This window comes from Danio rerio, chromosome 24 (genome assembly GCF_049306965.1).
Source record: "Danio rerio strain Tuebingen ecotype United States chromosome 24, GRCz12tu, whole genome shotgun sequence".
Lineage (NCBI taxonomy): Eukaryota > Metazoa > Chordata > Actinopteri > Cypriniformes > Danionidae > Danio > Danio rerio.
This window is the reverse complement of record NC_133199.1, coordinates 6,897,954-6,915,038: the sequence shown is the minus strand read 5'-3', so window position 1 is coordinate 6,915,038 and position 17,085 is coordinate 6,897,954. Positions and strand designations below refer to the sequence as shown.

Sequence of the window (17,085 nt, the reverse complement as noted above, 5' to 3'; positions counted from 1 at the left end):
AGGACAACAAAGTGAATGTTTTGAAGTGGCCATCACAAAGCCCTGAAGTCAATCCTATAGAAAATTTGTGGGCAGAGTAGAAAAAGCTTGCGAGCAAGACCAATTGTGTCAGGAGGACTGGGCCAGAATTCCTTCAAACTATTGTGAGAAGCTTGTGGAAGGATACCCAAAACATTTGACCAAAGTTTTACAGTTTTTAAGCAAAGCTAAAAAAAAATAAATAAATAAAAAAATACCAATAAAATGTATATAAACTTTTGACTGTCTAGAAATTGATTAAAAATTATCAAAAAAATAATAATTCTCTCATTATTCTGGCATTTAGGTTAGGTTATCCTAATGGACCTAAAATAGTAAACGTTTAGTATGATTTATCATCAGACTTTTTTTTTTTTTTTAATGGTTATGTTCCTGTTTTTAGAGTGTACATGTATGTAAAATTCTAGTTTTAACTGTAAATGTCAATAGTAGAGTTAAATCAAGTGGCTTGCCTAATTTTTACACATTAAAATGGAAAAAGTGCTCTTCTTTACAACATGACAAAAATTTTAAATGTGACCAAAATTTGCTTAAAAAAAGTTTTAATTTAACCTAATGTGACTTAAATATGAAAACTCTTTCCTGTCACTCAATTAAAAAAAAAAAAAAAAAGTTATTGCAACTTATTTTATAAAATTGTGAGATGTAAATCTGAAACTGGAAATAAATTCTGAGAAAGTTGCAATTCCAAGTTAGAAAGTCATAATTCTAAAAAAATAAACTCACAATTGCATGAATTCTGGCTTTATTTTTTTCAAAATGTGACTTAAAAATTGCAATTTCAAATTCACATCTAACAATTCTGAGGAACAAAAAGTCAGAATTAAGAGTTTGTATCACGCAATTCTGAGATAAAAAGGTTACTATAATCTTTCTTTTTATTCAGTGGTGAGAATGGGCTTCTATACTTAAATACTATAAGATAAATAGTCATAAAAGTGTGGTATCTTTAAGTAGACATGTGTAACATTTCATTTGAAGGTGAAATATCCAAATGTCTTTCTGTTTCAATAATTTTCCCATCTATTTGTTGGCAAACTAGCGATTCTCTGACCATCCTAAAGGACCAGACCTTTCTTGGATGCTGCTTTTGTTTCAAATCTTAATTACAATCACTTGTTGACATCACCTGTTTCAAATCACGTCATTATCATTACCACAATTTACCAGATTACCAGCCCTAAATTGCTCTTATTCCAACTTTTCTTGGAATGTGTTGCAGGTCTGAATGTGAGGAAATGATGTATATTTACTAATGAAGTTGACCAGACAAAACGTGACATATTTTAAGTTCATATTGTCAACAGTAAAAAGAATAAAAAATACAAGTCAAAGTACATGTAGAAATCACTACTTTTTTATTTGCGATTTCCATACCGTCTCAACCTTTTCTGATTTAGGGTTGTATATAATATGCATGTATACATATTATACATTTTAAGTAGGCCTAAATTTCACACACTTTTTCACAATGGTAGACAGCATTTTTATTTTTGGACAGGAGATACGCAATCTGATTCAACTGACTGAAAATGCATTAAAATGTGGCCAGTGTGCTTTGGACAACATGCCAGAATATGGCAATAATTGCCAGATATGTTTTCTAGATAGGAAGCTTACTTGAATTTGAGACAGTCAGTATGTTCCAGCACAAATATAATCCTCCTTTTTTTCCTTCTTATTTTTTTTTTAAGAAACCTCAGTGGTTTATCTTTGTTTCTGTCTATTTCAGAGATGGGACTCCGGGCAGTCAGTCGGTCTCAGAGCAGTTTCACATCGACTGGGCATCAGTGCTGGTCAGCAGTTTTGGGGTGGTTGCAGTGCGCTTTGATGGACGTGGAAGTGGCTTCCAGGGAACTAACTTGCTTCATAAGGTGCAACGCAGGCTGGGGATGTTCGAGGAGAAAGACCAGCTGGATGTCCTCAGGTATTTGATCAGCCATCTGCACACCCAGCACTAGGAAAATCCATCAGTGCCAACACACAGCTGCACAAACGTGCTTAACTGCATGGCAGATCTACAGCCGTTTTAAAACCATGCCAATTAAAACTCAAGGATATGATTGACGCTGACGTGACTGTTTAACGCTGTGTCTTTGTGTCAGTATTATGATGCAGGAGCCGTATATTGACAAGACCAGAATTGGAGCTTTTGGACAGGTAATTACATGCTTAATTTCTCTTACAATAGGTCATACATAATACACAACGTTCAGGAGTGAAAGGTGTATTCAAATACGAGAGTGTTTTCTTGTTTTTGGTAACCAAATACTTATCTTTAGCTGTTTTAATCTGCCTAAAATGACTCCATTTTATGTAGCGAACAGGATTTAAGGGTTAGTTCACACAAAATGAAAATTCTGTTATTAATTACTCACCCTCATGTCGTTCCAGTCCCCAGAGACCTTCGTTCATCTTCAGAATACAAATTAAATCTGAGAGCTCTCTGGCCATCCAAAAACTGCAACGGTGTTGAGACGTCCAAAGTGTCATAAATGACTTTGCTGTCCAATGCAGAATCCTTACTAAAATGGAAATGTTGACTGGTTTGCAGCTGATTTAAAGTTATATAGGTACACAGACAGCAATGCTTCCACCTTTTACACAAATAGCTGGTCTCGTGTAGACTTACAGTCAGTTATACTTTATACTTTCAATTGCCAGAGCCCACCACATATATGTTCATTTTTAAAGTATTTCTTTGTGTAGAAAATTCCTCTTAAGAAAAATCACAAATGACTGGATGAATATTCTTAAACAATGTACTGAATGTCAAACATGACCAGATTTTAAAATGGTAAAAACAAAATTTCTCAACTTGAAGGTTTGGTGGTTTTATACCCGGTTCTGTTGTTTTATCTCTAATTGATAAAAGTGAACATTGAACATTAAATGTGAACAAATATATATATATATATATATATATATATATATATATATATATATATATATATATATATATATATATTTATACAGTTGAAGTCAGAATTATTAGCCCCCTTTGAGATTATTTTCTTTTTTAAATATTTTACAAATGATGTTTACCAGAGCCAGGAAATTTTCACAGTATGTCTAATAATACATTTTTTTTTTTTTCGGGAGAAAGTCTTATTTGTTTTATTTTGACTAGAATAAAAGCATTTTTTATTTATTTAAATACAATTTTAAGGACAAAATTATTAGCCCTTTGAAGCTGTATTTTTTTTCAATAGTCTACAGAACAAACCATCGTTATGTTATGTACATCGTTAGGTATACGTAATACCTAATTATCAGGGCCAGACGGAATCTTTTTTGGTAAAAATCTGCAGATTTCTGCGGAATTATTTTGGGAGTATTCAGCGGAGTATCATAACTAAAACCTTAATATATGAAATAAAAAGTTATAAATTACTGAATAAAAACTGAATAAATTTAGATTTATACATTTACTCAAGTGAATAAACAGAATTAATGATGGGCTAAAAATCTGCGGAATTTTGTGGAAAATCTGCACGCGCAGATTGCGTGTGTGCCTACTAATTACCCTAACCTCCGTAGTTAACCTAATTAACCTAGTTAAGCCTTTAAATGTCACTTTAAGCTGTATAGAAGTGTCTTGAAAAATATCTAGTCAAATATTATTTACTGTCATCATGACAAAGATAAAATAAATCAGTTATTAGCGATGAGATATTAAAACTATTATGCTTAGAAATGTGTTGAAAAAAATCTTCTCTCCGTTAAACAGAAACTGGAGGAAAAAATAAACATGGGGCTAATTTAATTTAGTAATTTAGTAATTTGTATTATTTATTCTTCTTTTGCAACTTTGTATGGTTTCACTATTGATCTTGGTTGAAATAATATGTTATTACATATCAATATGCGTATTAAATGAAATAATGCATATAAAGACATTGCTTGCCCTACACTGTAAAAAATGTAATGACAAAAAGTCAAGAAAACATATAATGTTATGTTGCTTTAGCTCAGAGGTGGCCAACCCTGTTCCTGGAGATCTACCTTCCGGAAGATTTCAGTTGCTACCCATATCAAACACACCTGAACCAATTAATTAGGACCTGAACACCACGTGATAATTACAGGCAGGTGTGTTTGATATGGGTAGCAACTGAAATCTGCAGGAAGGTGGCTCTCCAGGAACAGGGTTGGCCACCCCTGCTTTAGCTTATTTTAATAAATTAATCAGGTTTCAACTAAATATTTTAGATTATACAAAGTTTAACTTAATTTTTTTTTTATCAGTTTAGTTTGATCGATGTAAGTCGAGGTGACTAGAAAAGTTCATTAGACTCAACTAAAAAAAGGTGAAGTCAGCAAGATGTTTTTACAGTGTAGATTAGCTCATGTAGATTAGTTCACAGCTCATGAATGTGTCACAAACCCCACTTCGAGGCTTTTTAAAATTTTGTTAAAAGGCACAATCTGCCTCTGCCGCCCTTCGTTTAGAACAGCCTTCACACTTAAAATGATTCATACTTCAAATGATCCATAAATAGACCGTTTGCTAGGTTTTGGAGTGAGAGTTCACTTAAAACTGACTTTAACATGTCACAAAAACCTCTTCTAGAGAAGAAGAGCAGAACAAATTGGTTTCACGCAGTGCGAAGGACTTAATTGAGACCATCTACATTTCTGGCTACACGTTCGTTTTTGCCCATGCCCATTACTTTCCTCAGAAGATTGTCGCTTTTCAGAGGATTAATTAATGCATGCTCAAAGACTGAATTTCCAGCTCACTTTAATGAGCACGGGCCGTATCAGAAACTTCTGTGACTTGTAATGAGACTTGTGCTGTCTCAGAGGTCTTGAGTTGAGTGTTTGTGTTTCAGGTGTATGGAGGTTACATAACCAGCCTTCTGCTCAGCTCTGAAGACTCTATGCTCAAGTGTGCTGCAGTGCTCTCACCCATCACAGACTTTGCACTATATGGTAGGATATGTGTGTGTGTGTGTGTGTTTATGTGTCTTAAGACAGAAGATGTCCAATCCTGCTCCCAGAAGAATACATTCCTGCAGAGTTTAGCTTCACACACCTGCCTGAAAGCTTCTAATGATCCCGATGAGCTTGATTAGCTGCTTCAGGTGTTTAATTAGGGATGGAGCTTTAAGGCGAGCGTACATAAAGTGAATACTGATTAACAGAAGATCGTAGAGAGGGAAAAATAAGTATTGAACACGATACCATTTTACTTTGAAAATATATTTCTGAAGGAGCTGTTTTCACTTGAAGTTTTCAAAGTAATCAGTACCTACAAAGAAAACAAAACTGATTATTTTACACTTTTAACAGCAATTAGTAATGCACATTTATCAAGGGTAAATGAGCAAAATTGTTATAAAACTAGTCTTATGGATTTTACATTATATTGTTTCAAAACTGTGTATGGTCAATGGCCTTTTAAATATTCTGGGGCATCGCTATAGAGTAAACTGCCTATGGATGTTAACAAATATGGTTAGTTTTAGTTTAAAATCTGAAAGCTGTGTTTTCACCAGACACTATTCACATGTAAACAAGTTTGCTCACTTCATTCAGCTGTGCTTCAGACTGGGCCGAGCCCAGTTTGATGAGCTGTTGCCCTGTGTTGGCAGGAGGATTTCCCCTCAGGACACCAACTGCAGGTGCTACGTCATAATCCTGCCCCTACAAAAGCAAACTTCTGATTGGTTAATGTGACGTGAATGTCGACTAAAGTTCAGATCTTCCAACTCAAGTGATTTGTGTAATTTGTGTGTCAAACGAGCAAAACGCTCAATTTGTGCCTGCTTCATTTGCACAAATCACGTCATTTGCGCCTCCTCATTCACACAAATCATGCCGCTGGATGTACATTCACACCTTTGCATTGAACTAACATGTAAATAAATTGCGCTTGGTGCTTCATCTGTGTCTGGTGTGAACGCACGATTAGGCAGAATAGTATGTTGAAGGATTTTACTGTGTGTTTTAATGGTTATTTGTGAATGTATTTGAATTTTTATAATTTAGTGTCTGTTATATAACGGTATAATCTATACTTTATTTCAAGGACCACCATGGAAAAACATTTTTGTGTATTATCGTTAACAAATTAAGTGACAAAGAAAGAAAGAAAGAGAAAGAAAGAAAGAAAGAAAGAAAGAAAGAAAGAAAGAAAGAAAGAAAGAAAGAAAGAAAGAAAGTTTAGAAATGAAGTTGTGTAATAAAATAAGTTGACACTTTAAAAAAAGTATTGAACACATGAAGAAAGGGAGGTGTGACAAGGCAGTGAAAGCCCAGACAGCAGTTACTCAGTAGTTATTCAGCAACCCTCTACCCGTTTTCAGTCTAAATTAATATCAGCTGCTTACACTATTATCTACATTATCAGGATGATGAACATGAAACCAGAGTGGACATTTCATAAAGACAATGATCCAAAATAAGAAGATAGACAAGACTCGCAGAACTGTTATGCTTTTTAGACTAGTATAGGGTAAAAATCACACCTGAAGCAACAAATGTGACTGCTTTCTTCATATAAGCTGCATGCCATTACTGAAAAAGGGGGAAGGGGTATTGTTGACAAGTGGAACACAAACCCAAACTCTGCTAGAAGATGGCCCTCTGGGAGCAAATTAGACGGCTTATTTTTGCACATATGGGGCTGTATGGACACATACAACAAATTCAGAAATAACCAGATGGAGCATAAGAGAAAGGAATGGGTCTAACTTCTTATATCCTGCAATGAAAAGCAGTTTAAGGCTGTGTATTTATTGACATCCAGTGGGGTTCTGAAATGAGGCAAAGTATTTTTAAAAAAGTGAATTGATCACCTCAGTCCCCTAGCAGGGATTTAGCAGGATTATTCGAGAGTCATTACAAGGCGGCTGGTTAAAGTTGTTTGTTTTTTTTTTTGCAATAGTTTTCCAGACGGTTAATTTGCTTTGCATTCATTTGGCACACATGGTCAAACCACAGTTTTACCTATACTCAAAGTTCAAAGAAGTTGACAGCTGTTTTCACTGCTTAGGTCAAATAAATACATTTTATTTTAAATAAAACAACTACAGCAACTTTTTGTTACATGAACAATGTTATTATTGTTTTATTTATTATAATATGCTCTTCACTTTTCATCCTGATTTTTATATTTATGCCAAAATAAAACTAACTTAAGAATCCATTTTTTTTAAAAACTACAGACTCGGGCTGCACAATATAAATTCAGCATTAATATCACAATGTGCGCATCTGCAGTAGTCACAGTGCAAGATATGCCTGAATTGTGTCTGAACGTGATTTGTAGAGTCACTGCTGAGTTTAACCATGTTAGAGTGAAGGTTTATCAGTTGCATGTGTTTTTAAGGCCTGTGACTGAGCTATTGGATACAAATTGATGACTTTTGAATGTGTCAAAAGGTTTAATGTACAGTAAATCATACATTAATTTACAGCATTTATGCCAAAAAATTACTTAGTTAAATTTTTGTTTTGTTTCTACACAGAAAAAGAAAATGACATCTGCAAAAATGTTGTAAATAATTTATATGGGTTGAATTTAAACAAAAAAATTACAAATAAATTGTTTAAAATCTCTTAACATAATACTTTTTAGTAAATCAATCACTGTAAAAAAGCCTGTGATCCACTCAATTCCTTCATGTTGTCCCAACACAAATTAATTAAGTTAACGTAAATTGTCTTTTACAAACTGAAGTGGATTGAACATAAAACTATTAAGTTGTCACCACAAAAAACTCAAGAATTGTGTTTAATCCGCTTATTCTAAATAAGTAGATTGGACAAGCAGCAAAAATCCTTTTTAGAGTGAAGGTATCATCTTTAAATCATTTAAATCATTAAATCATTTTTGGCAGTGTAGTCCAAATATCTACATTTCAAAGTAAAAGCAAGATTATTTTACTTGCCCCATTGGCAAATCATTTTGCTTGTTCTAGAGAAAAACTATACATTTTTAATTACTTCTTCTGAAGGTGTAAACAAAACAGTATTTTTACTCGATCTAAGAATATATTTGGACTAGAAATGAGAAAACAAATTAAGAAATGCATTGTCTGCATATTATTCCATTTCTGCACCTGAATATTGTTAGGCCCTTAGCCCTTCCCCTGAACCCTACCCCTCATTTTGTGAGTTCATGTTAAGGGGTGAGGGTGTCCCAGTTCTCTTTAGCTTGACGGCGTAGGACTTAGGGGATAGCCCTTGAGTCTAAGATTTTTCAGGACCACACTATTGCAAGATGTAAACTGTCATAAATTAAGTGATTAAAACCAAATAATTGCCAGATATTAAATGTTTCTAATAACTTACCTCATGCTTTTTCTTAAACTGAAATTCATGTTTGGTGCATGGTACAGTAAAGCCTACCTTTTAGTAATTTACCAGCCATCTTAATCATTTTGACATCAATGAGTGATATCAGGAAAAATATGAGATGGTAATATCAGTCAGTTTTCTTAAACTGATAAACAGCTCTTGCTAATATTTTAGCATAGTTTCGTATTTCATACAAAACGCACATTTACAGGTAAAATGACATCCCACCCTACTCATAATGCTCTCTTCATATAGCTGTATGGCTATTACATAACCATAAAACACTGTGATATAGCCTGGTTTGTTGGATCTTATTGCTTTGTCACTGCAGTCGATCTGCTCCAGAGTTCGTTTCAATCAAGCCGAGACCACCTCATTCAGGCGATCTCAAACTGATTGTTTTGGTGCTGATCAGAAGGCGATTGCTGGATTCACATATGCCAATCAAACCGCGCTAACAAGGGAAATGCACCAGATTTCGAAACAAACATATCACCCTTAGGGTGCTTTCACACCTACACTTTTGTTTCGGAACGTATCTCGTTTGCCCAGTTAGCGCAGTTCGTTTGGCATTTGTGAACAGGGCAATCGCGCTCTGTTCCGCGCCAAAGTAATCGCTCCGAGATCGCTTGAATGAGGTGGTCTCGGCTCGACTGAAACGAACCCTGGATCGGTTCGATTGCAGTGAGAAAGTGATCCGATCCGAGCGCGGTTATATCACAGTGTTTTATGGATCTGTAATAGGCATACGGCTATATGAAGAGAGAATTATGAGTAGGGCGGGAAGTTTCGCGAGACTCCGGATGGCCGCAAATGAGTGATGATCTTCCGGTAATCTTGCATCTCCCTCCCGGTCCTCAAATAGGCATCGTTGCACACCCTTTTCAGCCCTCCCCACCGCGTCTCTCCTCAGACACGTCGCGCGCGCACACCCTGTCAATCACCACCAAACCACCACCTCTCCTGACAGCTGAGCAGGACGCTGCAAAATAAACTCTGACACTCTGACCAATGTAAGGAGAGTTTACTCGCACGTGACTTGTTTTAGCTCTTTTGGTCCAATTAGAAACTTTGCAGTGTGAAAGCGAACCGCTCCAAGAGCAAAGAGCAACAATGTAACAATTGTAATCTCTGTTTCGGAACAACTGAATCGATTCACAGGTGTGAAAGCACCCTTAGACTATAAAGCAGACAAGCCTTTTTTTTAAAAAAGATACATTTTAGTCAATTACTTTCCATGAATGAAATCAGAAATGTTAAACATGTTGTTCCAACCCCCCAGCTCTGTTTGTAAAACTGCCATTGATGCTCAGTGATGACACACAACTTCTATTGTAACGATGTAATGTAGCACACTGAACTGAAAAAAAAGAAATAGAGATCAAACACATCAGGACCAACGTTTTTAAACATTTTAAAAAGAATGCATCCTGTGAGTCCAATTTATTTCTGTATAGCTTTCTGTCAGTGGATCCATCAGTATTCTGAGAGCAGGACCTGATGGAGGATCGAGACACTCAAAAGAACTCTAAAAGAACAGAGGGATGAAAAATGGAGCGCGTGTGTGTTCATCATAAACAATACTTCCCCTCTCACAGCAGCAACAACACAGAAATCTGCCCATAAGTCACCCGTAGCATCAGCCTGTATTGTGAAATGGCCACGCTGTGATTTCTATCAAAGGAAATGCTCGGAAATGAACCCTGCTTGTGACAAATGTGACTGTTGACTTATTCCCGTTCTTATTTCCTGCTTTGCAGCCTCAGCTTTCTCCGAGAGATATCTGGGCCCTCCCAAGCCAGACCGGAGAGCATACGAGGTACTTCTTCTTCACTTATAATCTGTGTTTTAGATTCGCAGTTACCGACAGTGTGCTTTTTAATGTTTCCACAGATGGCCAACCTTGCATACAGAGCATCCCAGTTCATTGATAAGAAGTTTTTAATCATTCATCCGACAGCAGATGGTACGTTCCCTTTGCGAAGGAAAGAGAGGGTTTGTAAAACAAAGAATGCCGGCGCCAACTGATACATATTTCATTTACCTTTTAGAAAAAGTTCATTTTCAGCACACGGCCAAATTCATCTCCAGGCTAATCAGCGAGAGAGCCAATTATTCTTTGCAGGTAAGAGTTTTTGCACAACTTTTTCCTCTTTTCTTAGATTCTAAGTTAAGTTCTGAGTTGTGATGGGACGTAATCAGGGCTTTACATTAACACCCGCCAAATGCGGGTAGATTTCAGCTTTGGCGGGTTAGACAGCCGCTCACACTAGCCACTTCGGCAGGTTGGAAATAATTTTTACATTGTAGTTTTCTTAAAGCAGGGTTCAACAATAAGGATGGCCCAATATACTTGCAATTGTGATCTTAGAATCGAGAAACAGCACAACTGAAAACAATAACTGTGTTCACGTAAGACAAACCAGGTGAATACCGTATAAGAGGATTATTACTCGCGCGCACAGGTAACACTATTTTACTTTTACGTTTACTTGCACTTTTTTCTGTTCACTTGCTATCGGTTCTATTTGAAAAAAACTAGACAAACTATGCTCGTGTACTCACAGTCCTGCTGCTTTTAAGAGCTCAAGATTGAAAAATATGTATATATATTTGTATGCAACAGTACGGAACCCCGGAAGGGACGTAGTGGAGGAGAAAAAAAATGGGTGGGTGAAAAAAAAATAATGGGTGAAAGAAAAAAAAATGGGTGGGAGGAAAATATATATTTATAAAATATATATAAAGTTTTTTGCGTTCTCTCGCAAAGTTTTGCGTTCCCTCGCAAAGATGTTTTGCGTTATCTCCCTCCCGTTTTTGCCGAAATTCTCCAGTATTTTACCATTCTACCCTACTTTCTTTACATTACTGTGCGTATGCTACATATGAACCAGTGAATGCATGTATAAGCGCTGACTGACAGACGCGCTTCGTACAATAAACTGATCCCAGATCAGCGTCTGTACACGCCATTTACAGAGGAGCGGGTGTATGTTTAAACAGACAATTACACTGAATAATATGAAGTTTCTAAAGTAATGGACTGCTTTCAATATAGATCTGTGCATTCTTACAGAGACACCTCTGTTATCAAACTAAACAAAACATGAGATTCATTTGCTGCGCACTTGTTTGATAACAGAAGTGTCCCTTTAAACGGCGCGTACAGACGCTGATCTAGGATCAGTTTATTGTATGGAGCGCGTCTGTCAGTCAGCGCTTAAACATGCATTCACTGGTTCAGAGGTTGCAAAGTGAAAGGCGACAATCAGCGCACAGTAATGTAAAGAAAGTGGGATAGAATGGTAAAATATGGGAGAATTTCAGCAAAAACGGGAGGGTTTACGTGAGTGAAGTGAACAGGAAGTGTTTGTGGAGAAACAGTTTTGCGAGAGAACGCAAAACATCTTTGCGAGATAACGCAAAACATCTTTGCGAGGGAACGCAAAACATCTTCGCGAGGGAACGCAAAACTTTGCGAGAGAACGCAAAAAACTTAGAAATATATATTTTCCTCCCACCCATTTTTTTTCTTTCACCCATAATTTTTTTTTCACCCACCCATTTTTTTTCTCCTCCACTACGTCCTTTCCGGGGTTCCGTACAACAGCAGCAATCACTGCTTTTGTTTTAATTAATCTCAGGCACATGATCATCCTTTCATTATCACTTGTGGTATATTTTTACCTGCTTTCATTTGCTTACAGTTATTTTTGTTAATATAGTTTAATTACCATCCCTTACAATAACATTTCTTTAATATGAGATTAACCAACCATTTGTGTGTAGTAATTGCTGATCTGGGACAACACAACATCTAAATCAAGTCATTCTAGCATGTCAAAGTCACATTTATTTATATAAAATATATTTCCCAAACAACAAAATTGTGGCTAGTAAAAATGGCAAGTGGCTAGTAATGTTGGAAATCTACTAGCCACAGTGGCTGGTGACCAAAAAAGTTAATGTAAAGCCCTGGACGTAATGTTTTATATTTTAAAGGGATGGTCCACTATGAAATCATATTTTAAACTTTAGTTTATGTGTAATGTAGCTGTGTGAACATAAACAACATCTCTGAATTTAATACGCTCAAAGTTTAATGCTAAGGGAGACATTGGCTTTTACAGAGTTAGCTTAGCAAAGCCTACAGCAAACAAAGTTTGGGGACTACAAAACTTGAATGCATTCCCGCTCAGCAAGCCAGAGGTGCTGTAATGTAGCAGAGAGGGCTAAAATGCTGTCCAAATTCTGCTATTTGGGCTTCTAAAAGACACGACACAGAGAGAAGTCACTCTCAAACACTCTCAAACCTTCGTAAAAAGGTAAGTCAAGTGTTATAGAATGAAACCAAAGAGCAAAACCATTTGATCTTCATTTATGTATTCCGTAAAGGCGCCCTTCAGTCGTGCAACTTCCAAAAAGTTCATCTTTTCGTGCGATGGTTAGCAACTTCCTCCGGCTTTTGGGTGCTACCGCAGGTGCCTTTGACGGGTGCAAAACTTTTCGTGCAGAACTTTTCATCGACATTGTTTGAAGAAAACTTGCAAACATACAATACAGCACTTCAGAGTCACACTGCTAGCAATCGAAGATTTATCTAAATTTGGCAAGCTGAACCAGTTCTGTACTGTACAGGAGACTCGCCACAGGGATTAATTGACAATGGACTACAGCCAGTCAGGATGCAGAACAAAATGCACTAATCAGGATGCAGAACACAAAAAAAAAAATAAGCAAGTCAAATTGTATGGAAAAAATCAGCGAAACTGCGAGGGAGTTAAAAAAGATTATTGGTGGCCTTGTAAACGTACTCACTGTTGCTCACGGTTGGTCTGTCTTTACGTTTTAATAAGTTATTATCTAAAAAATAGATATCCATTTTAGCCAAACTTTGTGGTTTGAGTTGACTATCGCACTCTATTAGGGGATTTCTCTCTAGGATTGTGGATATTATAGTTCTTCTCTTTTTTTAACTTCACAAAGAATCTAAAAACACACTTGGGGTTTGTTAAAATTCATAAATCATCATATGATGTCTTATGGCAGGGTTGTTATGACAGGATTACACAGTATTGTAGAAAATCTCTGTGCCATGAATGTTTTTTTTTTTTTTTTTTAAACCTCTGGAAGCCGGCTGCACACCCTGTATCCAAATGTATCTGACCATACACCAGTGTTGGCCAAAGGTGTGTGTGGGGTGACTGGATACTGAGCTCCTGTGTTCATCCAGCAGGGCTGCCAGCTGAGGGATTAGATACACTCAATGCATGCAGCTCATTTAAACAGATTATACAGGCCACTCTCATGAGCCACATGCTAACATGCTGAATAATCCCATTATATTCCCACGCTAGAAGATTTGTTCGCTGCTTTCAGCTCCTTAATAGATTTGCTATTAATTGCTGGCTGGCGAATGAGTGTGGAATTCATTAGGGCAGATATTGATCGGGACGTGTGTGATCGTCAGTGCGTCAAGCTGTTCTTTTCCATTCATGAGCTTTTGTCAAGGTTCTGAGACGCCACACATGTACAGTAAAGTTTATAGCATTGCAGGAGAAGCTTCTGGATGTTTTCACACATGTATTGATTGCAGTAGAGTCAGGCTGCAGATTTGCACTTGCACTTTTAGGCTTGCACAGTTCAGTCTCGCATCCTCTTCTTGTAAGTTCAGACTTCGCAAGTTTGATCAAGGCTGCAGTCTCCCCCTTCTCAGTTTGATATGGAAAACATACCGAGGACACGGGTAAATCTTCAAAGGGAACAGTGTACGTTACTTTATAACTTCATTCACATCACCCTGGCTACGTTGTTTCACTTTCTCAACAATAAAATGTAAACATGATTCAAGGAACTGCCTATTTTCATTGTAATATTAGCAACTAAACAGACAGCAGAAATGTTGAGGCGTCGTGCTGTATAATATGAGCGTCATCTTCACTGTGTGGATATTTATAACAAAACGGAGCCGATAACAACTGTCTCCTTTCAATTTCAGTGAAAATACAAAACATACCCTCTCTTTTGCTGAATATCAGTTTTAATAATCGATAATGGCCATTATAAAAGTATAACATACAATGAGTTCATACATTGTAGGAAATAAAGGCAATGTCAATGTACATGGATTAATTATTAACTTCTCTTTGCGCTTAAACAAAGCACGTTACCTGTAAACAAGTAATAGATTCCAATGACCAAAGTCAGGGAATAGGCCTATGTCGTTAGATAAAGAAAACAAGATGAATGAAATATCACGTTTAGCAAATATAGCGAGATTAGATCCAGCAGGAGATGCTTGATGCGCAGTCCGACTAGCAGAGCTCTCATCTGGGTAGAAATGCTGTGGCGCTTGCCCGAGAGTGTGTGTGTGGTCACGCGATGTGCGTTTTCAGCGTTTTGGTGTGGATGGAGAGCAGTTCAGAAGCGCTGGGTGAAACGCAGGTGTGGACGCGGATCGTTTTCATTCTAAAACGCCGTTTTAATACTAAAACGCACTAGTGTAAACAGGGCCTTAGGCACCAACCCTTCCTCCGCAAGTGACGTCATTTACCATCGACATGTGTCCGCTTGCATGATAGTCCTTCAGTAATTTAACTTAAGGGATTTAATTAAGAGCATTGCAACAAACGTCTTATCTGTCACCGTTACCTAAGTGCCTATTTTATTAGCGATTTTTCACATAGTTTCTGGCAACATATGGCGACGGGCGCTGCAGTTGCTATAGTTACATAAACAGATCGTAACGAACCACGAATGCTTGCATTACAGCAGCTCTGCAGTACTCATCGGCTGTTTCTCAATACTAAGTACACAAAGTTCGGACTTGCGTCTTTGAAAGTTCAGACTTGGAAGAACAAACTAGCATGCAAGGACACAAGTCGGGTACTTCTTCAAATGGAACGGCAGTGTACTTTATAACGTCACTTAACTCACCATGAATTAATCGATTTCATTTTACATTAAAAATAAAATGATTTAATTATATAAAGCACCGCTTCATAATTAATATTATATTAATATTATGAATCTATATTTTTGATTTAAGAATGTGTAAGCAAATCACTATAAATTTGAAGTGAAATGGGTTACTTTACACTCGTGTCTTTTATAATCAGATTTAATAAACTACAATGAACCGCCACCTTATCCAGCAAGTTTTTATGCAGCGAATGCCCTTCCAGCCGCAACCCATCTCTGGGAAACATCCACACACACATTCACAAACACACTACGGACAATTTAGCCTACCCAATTCACCTGTACTGCATGTCTTTGGACTGTGGGGGAAATCGGAGCACCCGGAGGAAACCCACGCGAACGCATGGAGAACATGCAAACTCCACACAGAAACGCCAACTGAGCCGAGGCTCGACCCAGCGACCTTCTTGCTGTGAGGCGACAGCACTACCTACTGCGCCACTGCTTCACCCAAAACAATGACCTTTATTCAATGCACATCCTGGAAATTATTCGGCAAAAGTCTTTCCATTGCAGTTTACTTGCATCTTTTCTCATCAAATAAAAAGTGTATCCTACTTAGTTATGCGCATGTTTTTTATGCACATTTTCAAAATGTATGCACATCAAACGTTTTTTTTTTTATAAAATAGGTGGATAGAAATGTAGCTAATGCTCCCAACACAGCCAAAGAAACGCTCAGTCGGTTTCAGAAAAGAAAATGAAGCTGCTAGAATGGCCCAGGCAATCACCTGATCTGAATCCAATAGAAAATAAGAAGTAAAGATCAGAGATCATAGACGAGACCTGTAGATAAGATTTTTAGATCTAAAAACAGATCTAAAAATCACACCTGAGCATCAAATGTGACCGCTTTCTCAATGCAATAGACATAAAGTAGAAAAGTGCTCATGTTTTCACATTACAAAATGCACTGGCCATCTATATTAAAACCACCGAAAGCTGAAGTGAATGCAGTGTCAAAAGGCACTTTTTAAGAGCTTGGATATAGTAGCCACCAGTTAAATGGTAAGCAGCGAATAAATGAATTTAACAAGGGCCAAATATTTATGGCTCAGATCACAGCATCTACAACACAGTCACAGCCACACAAGGCTTAATGATGCACATAATCACACCTCAACTGTTGCTCAAATTGAATAAAAGAAAATTCTGCCACAGAGCAAAAATTGTTCTGTAATGGTGTGAGAAATGACAAAGGGTCCAAGGTGTTGCTGTGACCTCCGAATTCCCCAAATTATGGAATGTGCTGGACCGAGGAAAATATGTGAAGTATTTAAAAAGGGATCTGCTAATGGTGTTTGGCACCAGGCACCAAATTAAAGGTTCAGAAGCCTCATGGACTCCATGCCTCAACACATCAGTAATGTTTGGCAGCACAAAGGGGAATGCTGCATAATATTAGGCAGATTGCATTAATGTTGATGCAACAAAAGTACTTAAGTACTGAATGGGATTTGCATCACTATAAAGGCATTAATTGGATTTGTGTTAGCAATGGAATAATGGCCATATATAATTATCTCTGTCCTCACCTGAACAGAGAAACCATAATGTGATTGTTTATGTCTACATATTTTACATACTTTCTGCATTTATCTTAAAGAAGAGGTCAAATTTAAATTGTCTCTAATGGTAATGGTACTCTAATGGTATCTATCTATCTATCTATCTATCTATCTATCTATCTATCTATCTATCTATCTATCTATCTATCTATCTATCTATCTATCTATCTATCTATCTATCTATCTATCT

The 17,085-nt window shown here is 36.9% G+C and overlaps 1 protein-coding gene across 6 annotated transcripts in view; it reads left to right on the top strand.

Moving 5' to 3' along the window:
• dpp6a (dipeptidyl-peptidase 6a) overlaps positions 1–17,085 on the top strand; it is a 467,305-nt gene that overhangs the window by 443,367 nt on the left and 6,853 nt on the right. For all 6 annotated transcript variants that reach the window (XM_009297269.5, XM_009297271.5, XM_068217149.2 and 3 more), the window contains 6 exons: positions 1,772–1,966; positions 2,145–2,199; positions 4,875–4,974; positions 10,107–10,165; positions 10,240–10,312; positions 10,398–10,471. In XM_009297269.5, the coding sequence (XP_009295544.2) occupies positions 1,772–1,966; positions 2,145–2,199; positions 4,875–4,974; positions 10,107–10,165; positions 10,240–10,312; positions 10,398–10,471 (556 nt within the window). The remainder of the gene's footprint in view (positions 1–1,771; positions 1,967–2,144; positions 2,200–4,874; positions 4,975–10,106; positions 10,166–10,239; positions 10,313–10,397; positions 10,472–17,085) is intronic.